General features: G+C 43.3%; 1 protein-coding gene and 1 non-coding gene across 10 annotated transcripts in view; both read right to left on the bottom strand.

The window, feature by feature from the left end:
• The window catches only part of syngap1b (synaptic Ras GTPase activating protein 1b), a 136,183-nt gene that overhangs the window by 39,814 nt on the left and 80,176 nt on the right, over nt 1-16,193 (bottom strand). For all 9 annotated transcript variants that reach the window (XM_076736918.1, XM_076736916.1, XM_076736919.1 and 6 more), the window contains 2 exons: nt 7,325-7,416; nt 1,717-1,838 (listed from right to left, as the gene is read on the bottom strand). In XM_076736918.1, coding sequence (XP_076593033.1) covers nt 1,717-1,838; nt 7,325-7,416 — 214 coding nt within the window. The remainder of the gene's footprint in view (nt 1-1,716; nt 1,839-7,324; nt 7,417-16,193) is intronic.
• LOC143325316 (U6atac minor spliceosomal RNA) lies at nt 15,047-15,116 on the bottom strand. Its single transcript, XR_013077517.1, has one exon. It is a non-coding gene; the product is annotated as a U6atac minor spliceosomal RNA (small nuclear RNA).

The raw sequence follows: 16,193 nt of genomic DNA, 5'->3' as shown, positions 1-16,193 counted from the left end.
ATGTTCACCAACATCCCTGACAGAAAACATCCAGAGTAAACCAGGAGCTGCGAAAACAACCTCGACTTCACAAGGCTCTCGACTTCTTTGTCCGCTGCGTGTCTCCTCAGACCAGCCGGGGATAACAGACATGCACAACCTTCCCAAATGAATAAATCATGTGGAAGCGCACCTTGGCAGACACCTGGCTCAGAAAAGGTTTTAGCGCTCCTCTGAGTGCACTTCTGTCCTGTGTTTAGATTATCAGGACGACCTTGATCACATTCGAAGTTTTGAGTTTGTCTTGGCTGGAGCTGTCGAGTGGGAGCGCGCGGATGAACTGAACGGACAAAATTAAAGCTGAGAGCGACTCAACCTGTCAATTTAATAGATCCGTCCATTGACAGGAAACCAATCGGCAGCTGTTAATTAATGATCCGTTAATCACTGAAGTTATTTTCAAGCAAACATTCAAACACTCTCTAAAAGTGACAGAAAACTGAATATATTTGGGTTTTCAGCTGCCCTTGATTGCTGCATTTCACACACCAAAATTATATTTGATTAATTGAAAAAATAATCTGCAGGTTAATTGATAATGAGAATAATCTGTAGTTGCAGCCTTGGACGAAATACTGAGGACGCCTCCTTTTCTGATGAAGTACTGTTTACTGCAGAAAAGGTCAAACTCAATGGAAAAAGTTCAATAAAACAAGAAAAAAAATATACAAGGCTGTTTATTTCATGCCAACTGTTCAACTTCTACTGGAAGCTTCGAGTTTCACACAGTATTTTCTTTGTAATTTATTCTCTTTTCTTCCTAAAGTGCAAACCGACACACACAGCCGAGCACCTCCAGCACCGCTTTGCCTGAAAAACGCCAGCGCGGCTACAACTATGTGCACGATACAGAGGAGGTATAATTAAGCAAATCTCCCACTGACTCATTATGGTCTGTACAGCCGCCATATGGCTGTCTACTGGTTGCCATGGAGAGAGGGGGAAGTTTTTTTTTTTCATCGCCCTGGCAGCGAGACAGCGACGGTGCTGAGTGTTTTAATTGTAAGTGACACTGTGGTGGGACACGAGAGCGTAAAATAAACAACCATTTCTAACGATGACAGACAAAGATGGAGAGACGGAAAGACACAGAACAATGGTGGAAATACATTTACTCAAGTACTGTGCTCGGGTATGATTTTGCAGTACTTCTACTTTCCATCCTTCTATTTCACCTACTGTCTACATCCAAAAACCAAAACCAAAGCAAAGCAAAGTTCAATATATAAACATAAATCTATGGAGCAGAAATGTATTTCCTCTCACATTAATCATCCACCACTGAACCAAACTACCAACTACACATAAGGTCGTTTAAACTAGCTCCTCCTCTACGCTGATGCATCAGAGGCAACAATCTAATAATGTCACATCAATAATACATCAGACACAAGGGACATCACCGTGCACAAAGAGTACCTGATGCACATTTTGCTAATAACACACATTAAGCTGAACAGAGAATGCACGACTTTTGCTTATTTCATGTACACACTGTTGCATTGGTACTTTTACTGAAGTGAAAGATCTGAGTACACACCCCAACTGTCTGTTTGACTGAGAACGATGCTTTAGGCTGTATGAGCAGATGGAAAACAACATACACACAAACAGGTGTCATACATTAATACAAGCACACTGTGTTCACAACGCTTGAAGGCGCTGTCACTCACTGACCTGTCTTGGTCGGCACTGCGGAAGCGGGGGAGGATCATATGGCGGAAACTGCTGGTTCGGTCCAGTTTGGGCTGACTCTTAGCCCTCTTGATCGAGCCCTTCAACCTTCTACTGAGGAAACTCTGGAGCGGGCGGAGGAGGAGAGCAGCAACAGGGGGAGACAGATGGAGGACGGGGGGAGGACGTGCATGTCGCGGAAGTACAGAGGAGAAGAAGTGGTCGAGGTGTGTTTGAAAAGATGGGTTGAGACAGGTGAGAAAGATTGACGTGTGGTATGAGTGATGGAGAAATGAAGCCAGATGATTCCCACGGAGTCGGTGTGGTTTGTGTCAGATGAATTCCAGTAACACAAAAATCAGGCGGAGACACACACAAATGACACACATGATGCGTGATGGGGGAGAGCACAAGGTAAATTTATTATGGACAAGAAATCATACACCCACACATGTCCGCTTGGCACAGAGCTGCAGTGGTGTGACAGATCCTGTGGTGGGCAGTGGTGTGCCATTCAGTCCCACAACAAGCCGAGCAGCACAAGTCTCACACAGGGGTGCACTTTGTCCTACATGAGCTTCCTTACATGATCAAATCACACCATCACTGAAACAAGAAATGATTATTTATTACTACACGACCCCGATTCCAAAAAAAGTTGGAATTCTGTAACACATAATTAAAACAGAGCGAGAACTCGCTGATCCCCTTTGACATAAACTCAACTGAAAACGGCACAAAGATGATATATTTAATGTTTGACCTCATCGACTTCATTGATTTTTGTTGTAAATATCTGCTTATTCTGAATTTGATGCAGCAACACGTTTCAGACAAGTTGGGACAGGAGCAACTAAAGACTGGGAAAGATGTGGAACGCTCCAAAAACACCTGTTTGGAACATTCCACAGGTAAACAGGTTGACTGGTAACAGGTGATGGTCTCATGATTGGCTGTGACAGGGGCCTCCTGGAAAGACTCTCTTGTCTGCAAACACAGACTGTTTGTAAATGACTGCATTCTGTTTTTATTCATGCTTTACGCAGCGTCCCACCTTTTTTGGAATCGGGGTTGTGCTTGGGGTCAGTCCCAATACCCACACTTTGAGAGGACTTAAGTGTCTACTTATGCACTAATCAGAGCTCAGTGGGACATGCTCAACATCCCGTCAGTCAAATATTTTAGATGGCACAATCAAGCTCGGATGATTTGTTGGAAGAAATAAGTGGGATCATCCACACGGCGCTACAGTCACAATCAAATGACAGATAAAGCAATTAAATCGAGTTGTCTAGAAGTGTAGCTCCCCAAACTTTGTTTAGACTACGTCACCCTGAGCCGCTCAATCCCCAATATCATGTGCATATAAGTCCACAGATGCTTATCGGTTTTTAGAATTTTTCATTTCCTGTTTTATTACTACATCAATATCAAGTGAAATAACATAAACCCATCCTCAATAAAAGGTGCAGATTTACAGATAAATATTTGACTTGACGATTAATTAATTCAATTATCTGTGCTGATAATTCAAGTGTGTTTCTGTCATTTTCTTCAAAATTCAAATACATTTAAGATGCACAAGGATGAAAAAAGGGAGAAAAACCACCGCCTGCAGCTCTGACTGCACTGACAGGCGGGTTCCTGTCTTTTTGTCATGAATACTGAGAGAGCCAGATTACACACAATGTATATGATCATGGGAGCGTGCATGACGCTGTGAATGCTGACACGGACGAATATCTGTCCTCCACAAGCAGCCAAATCTTGCCCGTTAAGGCGTTCGCCAAATAGTGTTGAGTCTGCCTTCAGTTCTGTTGGTCGGCTCAGATTCCGTCCTGTCAGCCTGTGCTGAGGGCTGAGATGTATCAGCATTTCTTTGGGCTCTGTTTACTGTATCAAATCTGTCCATCTCTTGCTCTGATAGTCACTATTTTATCTGATTGCTGACTCTGAAAAACCGAGTTGTGTCATGGCTGCGGCAGAGCTGCATGCTGAACAGTTTTCACTGCAGCGGTTTCGATACTGATTCATATTTTCTTCTGTTTGGATGTTTGAAAACCGAACATGTTTCTTTAAATCAAGATATTCATTATTTATCTTGTCTGATATGTGTTACTCTCATCAGTCCCATCAAGACAAGCTGATGAATATTGTTCACACACACTCTTCATACACTGCAGTGTTAGTAAAGGTACACAAACAGTGTGAGTTAAATGCTCTGCGTGTTGGCATTTTTCGACGCGGCAGACATTTGTCTTCTAACTGTCTGTGTGTGAACGTCAGGGCTGTAACTGTGGGTGCCTGGACAGACAAACAAACCTGACTGGACTTGATTGGACTTGAATCATGACTAATAACTTGATCCACTCAAAGTGGGACCGAGTGAAACGGGAAGTTAGCCCACTAACAGCACATTAAAACCTAAACAAAGACTCTGTTACGTTTGGGGACCATTAACGTCAAATTTTGAAGCTGTTTTCACAGCCTAGGCCTTGAAATGTTAGCTGTGAAGGTAACTTAAGAGCTGAAAACATGCATGAAATATCTTTTTCTTCTCTCTTATGTACCATTGTGCCCTAAAGAAGCTTCTCTCTTTCAGCTTTCAGGTGCCTCCTAAAGACTCACAGTGATGTCCTTTCTAAACCTATAGCATAACAGCATCATTCAGGAGGAGAATGACTGGAGGGAAACGACACCTCGTCATCTGGCATGAGTCAAATGGCTTTGAAGCCTGTCTTGAGGATATGAATAAAGACTTGGCTCCATCTGCTGGTTCCCAGCTAATAGCCTGCATGACTAAATCTGATTTGATTAGCCGCTCCGTCTGACACTTTAAGTCTCAAAAAGTCAAAGTATTCAATACACAGAGAGAGAAAAGCCTCAGCCACAATAAACTGCAATAAAGTGAGGTAATAGTAAGATGTGGGGGATCATCAACTCCATCTTCAGCGGCTGCGTTTGCTCCGCTACTGATCGCCTTTGGGTTCATTTCAGGTTGGAGGAGAATACTGATGTCGCTTAGCGTCTCAGTCCATTTGCTGCTGTCCACATTAAGTGACTGTGTGTAATTAGATATTCATCTTTAAAACTCTAATTGTCAAACATGGAATGAAATGAACTGCTGTCTGAGCTGAATTCTGGGTGATCAGCACGAGTGGTGCTCGGGTACTTAACTTGAGTATTTATACAACCCTGATTCCAAAAAGTTCAGTGGTTGCACTTCTGCCCTGCTACAGTTCAGAGGAGCATATTTGACTTTTTTTTTTTTTTTTTAATATTTCTTGGCATTTCTGCTATATTTAGATAGTGACAGCTGGAGAGAGACAGGAAAGGAGGAAGAGGGCGAGGGGATGGCATGCAGCAAAGGGCCCAGGCTGGAATCGAACCCCGGCTGCTGCAGTGCATTTCGCCAATAATGTGCATGTTCTCAATGTTCTCAAAAAGCTCTTGTGCCCAGGCTTGGTGCTGTTTTACAGCGCTACCTACGTATGTCTCCTGGGAGGAGGCACTGCCTTAAAGACTAAAGTCAGGGAGCAAAAGTCTCTGGCAGGCAGTTCACAGCACAGCTTACATGAAAGACTGTGATGTGATTGGCTGCAGTCTGCTCTGCTGAGCATGCACTGATAAGGATTTGGTTGTTGATTAGTGTTAAATCAAACTGCCCAGAGGTAAATATACGCAGGTAAGACTATTTCTTCATCAAGATTTCTATTTCTACCTGTTCATCAGGTGATTTACGGTAAGCAAAACGCAGGATAATCACAATCTGTGACTGTTAAAAACTTTTCAGCGTCGCTCTGCGCCTGCTCTTCAGGTTTGCTCATCCAGTCAGAAAACCTGAAATATTGATATGAAAGCAGTCAGGCTTCACATTTACTCTAATGGATTATGTGGCTTCTGTAATTTTCAAGTCTGTGGAATTTATTTTTCATACTGCAACAGTGAACGGGCAGCAAACAGTTTCCCGTGAAGGGAGGAAAACAAGTCCTGCTATTTCCAGCTACAGTGACAGTGTGCAAACACCAGCAGAAATAATTTAAAGGAGACGGGCAACATAGACCACCGGGCACAAACTTAATAAGACACCAATCTCTCCTTTAAGCCCTTTTATGTGCACGTTTGATACCTTGTGATTGAGTTTCTGTTGCCATGAATAAAACAGTAAACAGATTATTTCTGTCCTCAGACAGAACGTGTTTGGCTGCCAGCTCCTCTCTCCCTCTTTGACTTAAGTCGTCTCTGGTATAAAAAACAGACATGATGATCCCAGGAGTCACAGTAAAGGCATATTCTGTGATATTGCTTCTCTTTTGTTAGTATTAAAGAATCGTACCAGGTGTTTTACGTGTTTTAATCGGCTTACTACGAGTCAAATTCACTTTACGTCACATTTGTAAGCCGTGCTGCTGTTTCCAGGCGTCCATTGGTTTTCATTCATTTCTCAGTTAGATGAAACTCTGCTGTCAGACTGTGAAACTCCACTGAGTTGTGTATAATAACAACAATTAGTGCTTTGCAATAAAAACGGAGCCCAATATGAAACACAAAATATGTTTTTAGCATGTATACATTATATAATAGTTATATATTATTAGTATTTGGGCGTTTTTCCTGCATTGCCTTTTCGTGTTTGTTTTCTTTTTTTCCTCCACTGCTTGTCCTGTTTGTTTCATCCTGTCTGCTTACACTTGATTGAATTGAGAGATTTTTGTGTTGTACATATTCATGGAGTTCTATTATTTTATGCCATTAGCGATGAGGTTGTGGTTCTGCAAGTGAACAAATGAACAGAACGCAGCGCAGCATTTTTAAATCAATCTGCACTTTAACTACTTTACCACACAATGATGAAGTAACTTTGACAAACATTAATGCAGTTTACACAACTCAAGTACGCGAGAGTTTGCTAAATGATTTTCATACCATTTGGGAAATTAATAGAGGCCAATGGCTGCCTGGAAAGGTAGAAAGAATAATTCATAGCATGCATTTGAACATATTCTGTTTGTATTAAAGTTCCCAAAGCTTGGAGACACGCTGGTATGGCTCTTTAAGACGTACTGTAAAAATAATTTAGTTAAACATAAGCATGCTTCCATGTGTCGGTGCTAAATGCTAAAGGGTCTTAACCCTTTTCTGACCAGTTAACTCAACATTTGAACATACATGTAAATGTATCCAGTGTCTCTGCTTCAGCCATGTTTGTGTCACATACCTCAAAAGGGGGAAGTGGTGCAATAAACGTTCCTCCTGCCACTGGACTCGAACCAGCAGCCCTCCAGTCTCCGCCCCAGTACAAGAAGGGGGGGGAGGAGGAGGCGGCAGGCGAGTGGGGCAGGGTGAAGGACAGGGAGGGGGAGAGGGGCAGCGAGCGGGGCAAGGGGGGCGTGCCGGGCCCTTTCTTGGAGCCCTTTGGCTGCTGCTGCTGTTGCTGCTGGCACAAGGCGAGGGAGGGGGAGACAGCCAGGGAGAGGGGGAAAGGGTGAGGCGGGGTACCGCTGGCCCGACGGCCACAGGTGTGCGGCGGACCCAGGGCGGGAGGAGGGAGGAGGGACAGCGAGAGGGTCGGAGGCAGCGAGCGAGGCCGGGAACAGGGGGGGTTACTCACGGATTGTCGGAAGGGTTGAAGGGGGGCAGTGGGAGGGACCTCCATGCTGGGCTGCTTCCCGGTGGCTATGCTCTTCCGCCGGGCGCGATGATCTAACAGAGAGGGAAAGAGAAGAGGTCGACAGGTAAGACACTAATACACATCGGTGGAAGGGAAACATTAGAGGCAAAATGAGGACAGGAAAAAAAACTGTGGCGCCGAGACACGGTAGAGCGAGAGGATGTGGAGAGAGAAAGACGGGGCCATTGTGGAAATAAACAGCAACAGGAGAGCTGTTATTGACAGTCTGCCTGCAGGAATGAACGAGGGCAGGAGAGAATATGAAAGCTAGATGGAGGTCGAAGGTGAGCGAGGTAGAAATAAAACCACGCGGGGTCACACCAATCCACCAGCGCTGCTGCTGCTCCCTCTGCTACACACACAGAACTCCAAAACACCTTCACCCGCGGAGGGGAGGAGGTTGACGAAGTGGGCGAGAGACTATTGGAGACATAGATTTTCTGTCTGGACATCAGATGAGGTGAATGTTAACAGTCTGCACGTTGAGGGGAGGGACCGGGAGATGCATGGATAGAGAGGAGCGAGCATTAAACAAACAAAGCACTTATTGACTTTTGCCAGCGAGTCGGTGCCTAATGCACTGAATTGGTCGGTGAGGGAATAAACTCCTGTCCTATGCTTGATGGATGATGGAGAGAGTGTAAATGTACAGTTAGGAAACAGGAAGCAGAACACAGGAGGCCTCGTTGACCTGACCCGTTTGCCCATAAGCTGCATCAAAAAACCAGAGTCACTGTTGAATGGATATGCATGTAGGTATCGGCTGCTGCCCTTTAACCAAATGCATTTTACAATTTTTCTGAGGTCTGAAGTGAATTTTCTGAAGTGAAAGTAACTCCCTGTTGTGGTACTTCTATATAATTTGCTATAAAAATAAAGATAAACCAAAAGTTATTATCATTTCTGCACTGATGCCTCCAAGAAAAAAAATGCCTTTTTTGGCATTTTGCCTTTATTTGATAGTGACAATAGAGATGCAGACAGGAAATGAGAGAGGGGGCTCCCTGGGCAGAGTCATCCCAGGATGCTGTAATTATGCGGTATGAGTCAAAAACACTAGGCTACCAGATGTCCATGTTAGCTTTTTTTTTAAAATCAAATATCAAATATCCACAAGTTAGTATCTACAACCATGATGTTCTCTGACCTCAGCTTCACGCACACGGAAACACAAGCCTGCAATCTTATTCAAACGTTTTGTGTAATTTCTCAGTTATTCTTCACCTTGACAGCCGCGTACCAATAAATGGCAGCAGGAAGGGAACACTTGGTTTGGGGGCCTTCAGACCTGAATTTACTGCATGCAGCGTTCATATCACACAAATATAGTTTCTGCTGCTTTTCTATCCAAAAACCAAAGACAGCTGGAGGGAATGTCATTCATGTTGAGGGGTGTGACCACAATTCATCCTGAGGGGAAAATGAACGTCTGTACAAGCTTTCATGGCAATACATCCAATAGATGCTGAGACATTTCACTTAAAACCACAAATATAAACCTCAATGTGATGCTAAAATCCAGTCTTTAGGATTCATTGTCTGGGAACCATCACTGGGTAAGTGGAAATTTGGACCTGCTGGTGCAAGCAGATGGAAAACAGGAAGAACACCTGGATTCACCGTCCCCGGAGCAAAGCAGCTAGCACGGCAAGCAAAGAAGTCCAAACAGGATTCTAGCTTTTGACTGGACTTCCTCGGCCACTACGTAAAGGTCTGAAATCAGCAACGTGCTGCACATTTCCACCAGATGAAGACGAACAGTCCCTCGTCTAATAAAGCCTGGGTGACCACCTGTGTGGAAGCCCCGCTTAGGTAATCTTTAAACGTCTCCAAACTACAGCAGGACCATATCAAAGCGTACTTTACATCTCTGCACATCTTGTTCTTGCTGTTCTTTTCATGTGTTCCTCTTTTTTTTTTCACAGCGTGGCCCCTTCAAAGACAAATCTACAGCACGATAGCCCTCGTGGAAAACACAGGTGAGGCTGTTAAATCTTATTTCTCATCCAGTTTTCCAGCATGGCGGCCTCTCTCACCTCAACTCCTCATGTTGATCATGCTGTCTGTCTCTGCTCTTTCCGTTGCTCTCTCCCTCTCTCAGCCTCCTCTGTCACACACTCGCACTCATACTCAGACACACACAGACACACACCTCTTCTCTCCCACGCAGCTATTTTACATAATTCAAATAGTGCATTTATCCCTCTACCTCTCTTCAGCCCCTGATCTCTGTCCTCTCTCATTTTCTTTCCCCTCCTTGCACCCTCTTCTTGTTTTCATACCATCCCCTGCTTCCCCTCCTCTTCAGATATGTGTGGCATCTGGAACCCTCCATTTTCCCCATATTACCTTATCTGTATTCCTCTTTTATCCTCATCACCCTCATCCTTTCTTTCCCTTTCATTTACCTGTCCAGAAGGCAATCTTTTCACTGCAAGCCTGCCCGTCTTTTTGTCTGCAATCCTAACATTTTCTCTAACCCACGCAACGGAAAAGATGACCACGACGGTGTTTGTCACCCAGCCAACACATCAAACCACGCCGGTGGCTCTTTGCCCAAATCCACAGCTTCAAAACTACCAAATCAAACTCTGTCGGCTGGATGAGTGACTGGTCTTGGAAATTAAATCTGAGAGAGCAGGGGTCTTACATGAAAAGCTCACTGATAAATCACAGGAGAGGTGGAAAGCTCAACATCGCGCTCTATTAAAAGGTGTCAAGAGCACTTCTGACAGCTGATTGTTGTATGAAGTTAATTCTGTTTTTTTTAAAAACTGGGTTTTGAAATAATGGCAAACTTTTTTTATTAGAAAAAATTCAAACCTACCCTTAGAAGAAGGTATTCAAGCAAAATGCTACCATTTGGCACCTGGATTTCACGGATTTTAACATGAAACTGTTCTCAATCCCATTTATTTTAGAGATATTGACCAAGTTTCCATCATGAACTCTGGAAGCTTTCTTCAAATATTCTTCGCTATGCAGCTGCCATAACTGTCTTGCAGTAGTACTCACAGTTTCTTAGGTGTTTGTTACTCTGCGAGAAGTGTTAATTAACAAGAATTCCTCAACGGGTGATGCCCCATTCGGCCGGAGGTTATACCATCATCATGTATGCATCAGAAGGCCTCAGAACGGTGATATCACCACTTCAGAATATATTGTTTCCCAAACTAATTACTTTCTCCTGGAGGAGCAGACTGTGCCAAGGAAAGAATGGTGATTTAGGGCTCAACTGGCATCAGTCTTATGTTAAAAAAAATAAAATAAAATAAAATAAAAAAGTTTGGGGGCGTTTCTGTGGGTTTAGTTATAGACAGTGAGATCTGAAAAACAAGCAGTCTGTGAGGTGGTGTGCTATCCCAACGCTTCAGGTGCCAATCTGGACTCCTGAGATTCAGAGAGAACACGTGTTGTATTACATCCTCCAGTGGAGGGTTTCATTAGGGCGGGAGTCTTGGTTTCTGCTGGAAATCAACCAGGTCTTTGTCTGCTTTAGGTAATCGCAGCTGTTGTTGTTTTCCCCCAAGTGTAAGTGTGTACTCCAGAAATACCTGTTTTCTATGTCTGAAAGTGTACAGTCATATACAGGTGTGCTGAACAGCCTGATACATTCCTCTGATGGCTTTATGTAAACCACAGTATGCTGTAAGTGATCTACCAGCACTCAATGATGACTGCCGCACATCACACGTGATAAACTGTCCTGCTAAGCGTTACACATTTGCTGCAGTTTGCGTTCAAATGATCTTTAATTGAGAAATTGCTGAGCAACAATCCCCTGAGTCATGTAAGCATTTACTTTCTTAATCTCCAAAGAGACTCTGAAACAGAGTTGGGATTTAAATGCAGTTTGACCTCTAAAACGTCTTATTTATAGACTTTCTCGGCGAGAACACACAGTCTGCTTGTATTCAGATTATTCTGTGTTTACCCACACAGGGTAGAGATCTGAATGGGGCATGCAGTAATAATCCTCTCTCTTGTAATTTGTAGGATTGGCCACAGAGGGCAGATTACTGTTCACTTACAGTTTACAGACTTTAATTTAAAGACACATAGGTCTGCAACACAATACTCTTCTGAGAGCACGAGCTCTCAGCTGCAGTGGTGGCCAGTGCACATGGTTAAACGCTCCTTCCTGCACTAACACTGATGGTAATAATTTGCATGTCGCTCAAACATGCAGCAAACACGCACACTGACATACATCCATCATCACACACAGCAGCACTGACTCTTCATCATTTTATCGTACGAGAGACACCTTTGCGTCAGAATTCGTCTATGACTTCTTCAGTTATGTTCAAAAACTGGTTGTGTGTGGTCACAGTGACCTTTGACCCCCCAAATCTAATCAGTTCATCCTTGAGTTCAAGTGAAAGTTTGTGCCAAATTTGAAGAAATTCCCTCAAAGTGTTCCTGCGGCATGTACGGCTTGATTAAAGCAGGCTTTGAAACAGATAATAGGCAATTATAAAAAGACAGTCCTAACGTTAGAAAAGATAAATATGATTTAATATGATATCTTATTTAAGATTAAGAAAGGCCCATTTATGTGTGTATGTGCAGTTCATGCAAAATCTCCAATTAAAATTGTTTTGTCAAATTAAATGACTCACGTTTGGAGATGAAAATTGATATTTTTTTCTCTTTAATGATGGAAATAAAATGTGGCTGAATCAAAAAAAAAAAAAAAAAAAAAAAAAATTAAAAAAATCCAAATCTCAGCTCATCGACTCCAATAACTTTTGCTCCTTACTAAACTGACATCCTGTTGGTTTGCATTCGTGATTGCTTTCCATTTAATCCCAAACAAACATTCTGCTACAATAGGAAACACATCTAATTCAGATTGAACTTCATAGGCCAAACGACAACTTTAAGGAAACATTGTGCTCTCAAAATACCGTTTCAGATCTTACCTTTATTTAATTCTTTATTTGTACCTTAAAAAATTACCTTTAATCGTTAAATTATACCAAGCACTGCACCTTTTTCTGCTCACATTCAAGGTCCTGTTTGAGCTACACATATAATAGCAGGCATTCATGTCAATGTCATGCTATGTACCTGGATGTACTACATGTGCTGTGACCGCCATCCTTTTCTCATGCCGAGGTCTCTCTCATGGCTACACCTGTTGACATTTTCTCCTCTCCACGATACGATACTTAGGGAAGAAAATGGCTTCAGCTCCAAACAGCGTAATTGGCTGCAGGTTACATCCAGCAGAGCCAAAGTGTCTGCGACATGGCCTTTAAGTTAACACCTGTTTATTCTAAGGAATATTACCACTTTTTGCCTTTATGAGGTACTTGGATTAAGTGACTTGCAAAAAGCCTTTGGACAAGATTTGAAGCCAGAATAAAGCAGTTACGCTGGTTTGGATAGCTCCTATACTTTTAACATGCACCTGGATTTACTCCACATGCTGCATTATCTATTATTTGGTAAGAGTAGGTGCCGAGAGCAGATTTCTCATTTTGGAAAATGGCACTCTTCAACTTGAATACAGACCAAATTTCACTTCTCAAACATAATACACCGTACCTGCTCCTCTTTACACTTAACATGCACAGAGTGGAGAAATGTGGGCGGCAGGGTGTGCAAAGACTCATTCAGAATCAGTGTATAAATCATCTGATCCACGGTCTTTATGGAAGGATGTGAGCTGGGTGGAGTTAGCAGGGGTGTTGAGCAGAGACAAATTAAAATGGAAAGAAATGGCACAGCCATTGTCTTTTTTTTTTTTAACACCTGAATTCTCACTTTAATGGTCATTAAGCATTCCTTTTATTAAAGTGTGAACAAAAGCACCGGCCTGGAGAGAAAAGTCTGGATCCATCCATGTAAATCTATTTCTCACTCGCTCTCTTTTTGATCCCAACCCAGGCTCTGTGTTTCGTTGCCATGGCAACATTTTTATTTTCTGAAGTATCTTACGTTTTAGTTTCAAACATACTATGCAGCGACGCTCTGAATAGAGAAGGAGCCCAGGTATTTGTGCACACATCGGGCTATTGTACTATACGGGCTGTAGCCGCACATCGACACACATGCACACACACCCATACACACACCAGGCAAAGGAATGTGTTAAGGAGCCGCACTGACTTGACAGATCGCAGTAAACCGTTTAAAAGCTTCATTAGTCTTGGGATCACTGTTGATGACTGACACGATGTGCTAACAGAACGTGTGAAGACATTTGTTTTGATGCGCTTCTTACACCTATTTCAAGATGCAATTATGTAACTATTGTTTAGAGATGATGTAAAGGCTTGAAAAGCAGACCTGAAAACTGCAGCCTGGCTGAGGCATCATCGCGTCACGGGGGGTTATTATTCAGTCTGGCTGGGGTCACGCGGCAGGTAGACGTGCTTGTCTCTTTAATTTAGCTGCTTAATAAATCATCCGTTCGCTGAAATAACATTGTTCAAGTTGCTCATTGTTACGATGGCTGCGTTGAGATATTACTCTGGCTTTTGGAAAGATGGCCAGGTGCATGCCAGTTAGAATTTAATCCACGATGAGAAGGGAAAACAAAAGTGTCACGCCAGATGTTGTGAAATGAACCACAATGGTCAGATCACCGTCATCACGAGTGAGGTTGTTTCCGCGGGGCATTAACATGTGATAGGTCACATTTTAGAAATGTGACATTACAGTCGTACATCACTGCAGCTGCCCGTGATGGTGCAAAAAGAGGACAGCTCGCTACAGAGTCAACCATTGAGGGTTGATTATATAATGCAGTGAACGGGGGAGTGATTTCGGACACAGCTACTGGTGTCTGATCATTGGCTTTTCCATTAACACTTGGTGTTATTCGGGCTTCTTGTCATCTTGGTTCTTGACACATTGTGGTTGGATCTCGATATGCAAATTAGGAAAGTGAAGCTGGCAGACTGGTCGACAAACATGCGTCCAGGTCAAGGGAAGGGCTGTGGTGGAGATAGCAAGAAGAGGCGAAGAGTGGAAAAGTAACTTAATACCTACTGAAAATCTTGCCACCACAGGAGAGTCAAGCTCTCACCTTACAGCGTACAGGTGTACTCAAAGACACTGTGACATCACTGTTGGGTGAGGTCAAAGGTGTAACAGGGCAGTAAATTTCTGCTTTTCAGGCCCAGTGTTAAGCTACTGTTACAGAATGTGGTCCAACTGTCCAGACTGCAGGTTTACACCTGACTGAGACAAGCTCGCTAACACAGGTCCAGGTACAGATCACAGAACAGTCTTAGAAATAGGCCAATTTGTTTTCTTGCCACTGTTGGATGAATATACATACCACTCTTGTCTGTATGCTGTATACATCCACAGTTACTGTGCTGATTTTCTCACATAACTCTCAGCAATAAAACAAACAGATTAATTATTCCTTCGATAGAGAGCACAAATGGAGTCTGAATGTCAGATCAGACATACAAGCAGCATCAGTGTTGATCAGCAATGCATTTTCTTTTTTAATATTATTTTTGGGGGCATTTTAGCCTTTATGATAGAGACAGCTGAAGGTGCAGGAAAGGGGGCAGACAGAGAGGGGACAACACGCAGCAAATAAGCCGCAGGTGGGAGTCGAACCTGCGGCCACTGCAGAGGACTGACAGCCTGACAGGTGCACACCCTACCAACTGAGCTACAGGGGCACGCTGGGGCAACTTGGTTAGAGATGCCATGAAGTAGGTGGCATTGCCTTAACCGTATGCGTGTTGAAGGCCACAAGGGCCAACTGACAATGCATTTTCATTATCAGTTCATCTCTGGATTACTTTTTGAGTAACTTTGTTCATAAGATATCAGTAATAAATGCACCTTCTCAGGGCTCAAGGTGACATCTTTCAATTGCTTGTTCAATTGCAAAAATATTCCATTTACAATCATATAAAACAAAGAAAAGCAGCAAATACTCGCTATTAAGAAGCTGGAAAGAGCAAATGTTTTTAATTTTTGCTTCATAAACGATTAACTGATCGTCAAAACTGTTGTCGATTGCGTTCCTGTCTTCTGATGGACTCTCTGATTCACTGGCTAATCAGCGTGGACACACAGAAAACAAAACCTTATATCTATACAGTACAACAGAGTGCAGGCGCATGTGTTCACGTGTGCAAACACCCAGTTCATGTGTTCATGTTCGTGCGTGTAGCCATGTGCGAGGCAACATGTGAAATGCTGCGCTTGCTCATTGTGAATGTAAATCTGATGTCAAGCTGAAAGCTGAAGAGGGAATGTGTGGGTGGCAAACGCTTCCAGCTTAGACCCTCTGAGAGAACCGAGAGAGAGACAGAGTTAAAAGAGTGGGAGGGAGGGATGTAGACACACATGAGTAAGAGGTTGGTTAAAAAAACAGAAAAGGAACACTGTGTGTGTGTGTGTGTGTGTGTGTGTGTGGAGGGGGGGGTAAGTGTTCGTGTAGGAGTAGGAGGGACAGCGCAAGAGCAAGACTGTATGGAGAGAAGACAGGATAGCAGGATAGCAGAGAGCTTGATGGAGAAAAAATGAAAAAAGGAAGAGAGAAATGGAGGAAATGCATCTAGAGGAGCATTAACAAGACGGAGGGAGAAGGGGGAGTTGCACTGAGGAAGGGGGAGTTGGATGGAGGGAGGGAGGGAGCACAAGAGCCAGAGATGGAGGCTGGAGAGGGAGTGGGTGTCTTAATAGCGCTGAAACGCTCAGGGCTTTTTGTATGTTTGCCTTTGTTATGATAGAACGCTGGTTAGCTCCCTGTTTGCTTTTGATCCATGAACTGTGACTACAAATGTGAGGCAGTCTGTCCTGTGTTTTAAGTACAATGCAGCGGCTA

This window comes from Chaetodon auriga, chromosome 8, assembly GCF_051107435.1.
Source record: "Chaetodon auriga isolate fChaAug3 chromosome 8, fChaAug3.hap1, whole genome shotgun sequence".
Lineage (NCBI taxonomy): Eukaryota > Metazoa > Chordata > Actinopteri > Chaetodontiformes > Chaetodontidae > Chaetodon > Chaetodon auriga.
This window is presented reverse-complemented; position numbering and strand designations above follow the sequence as displayed.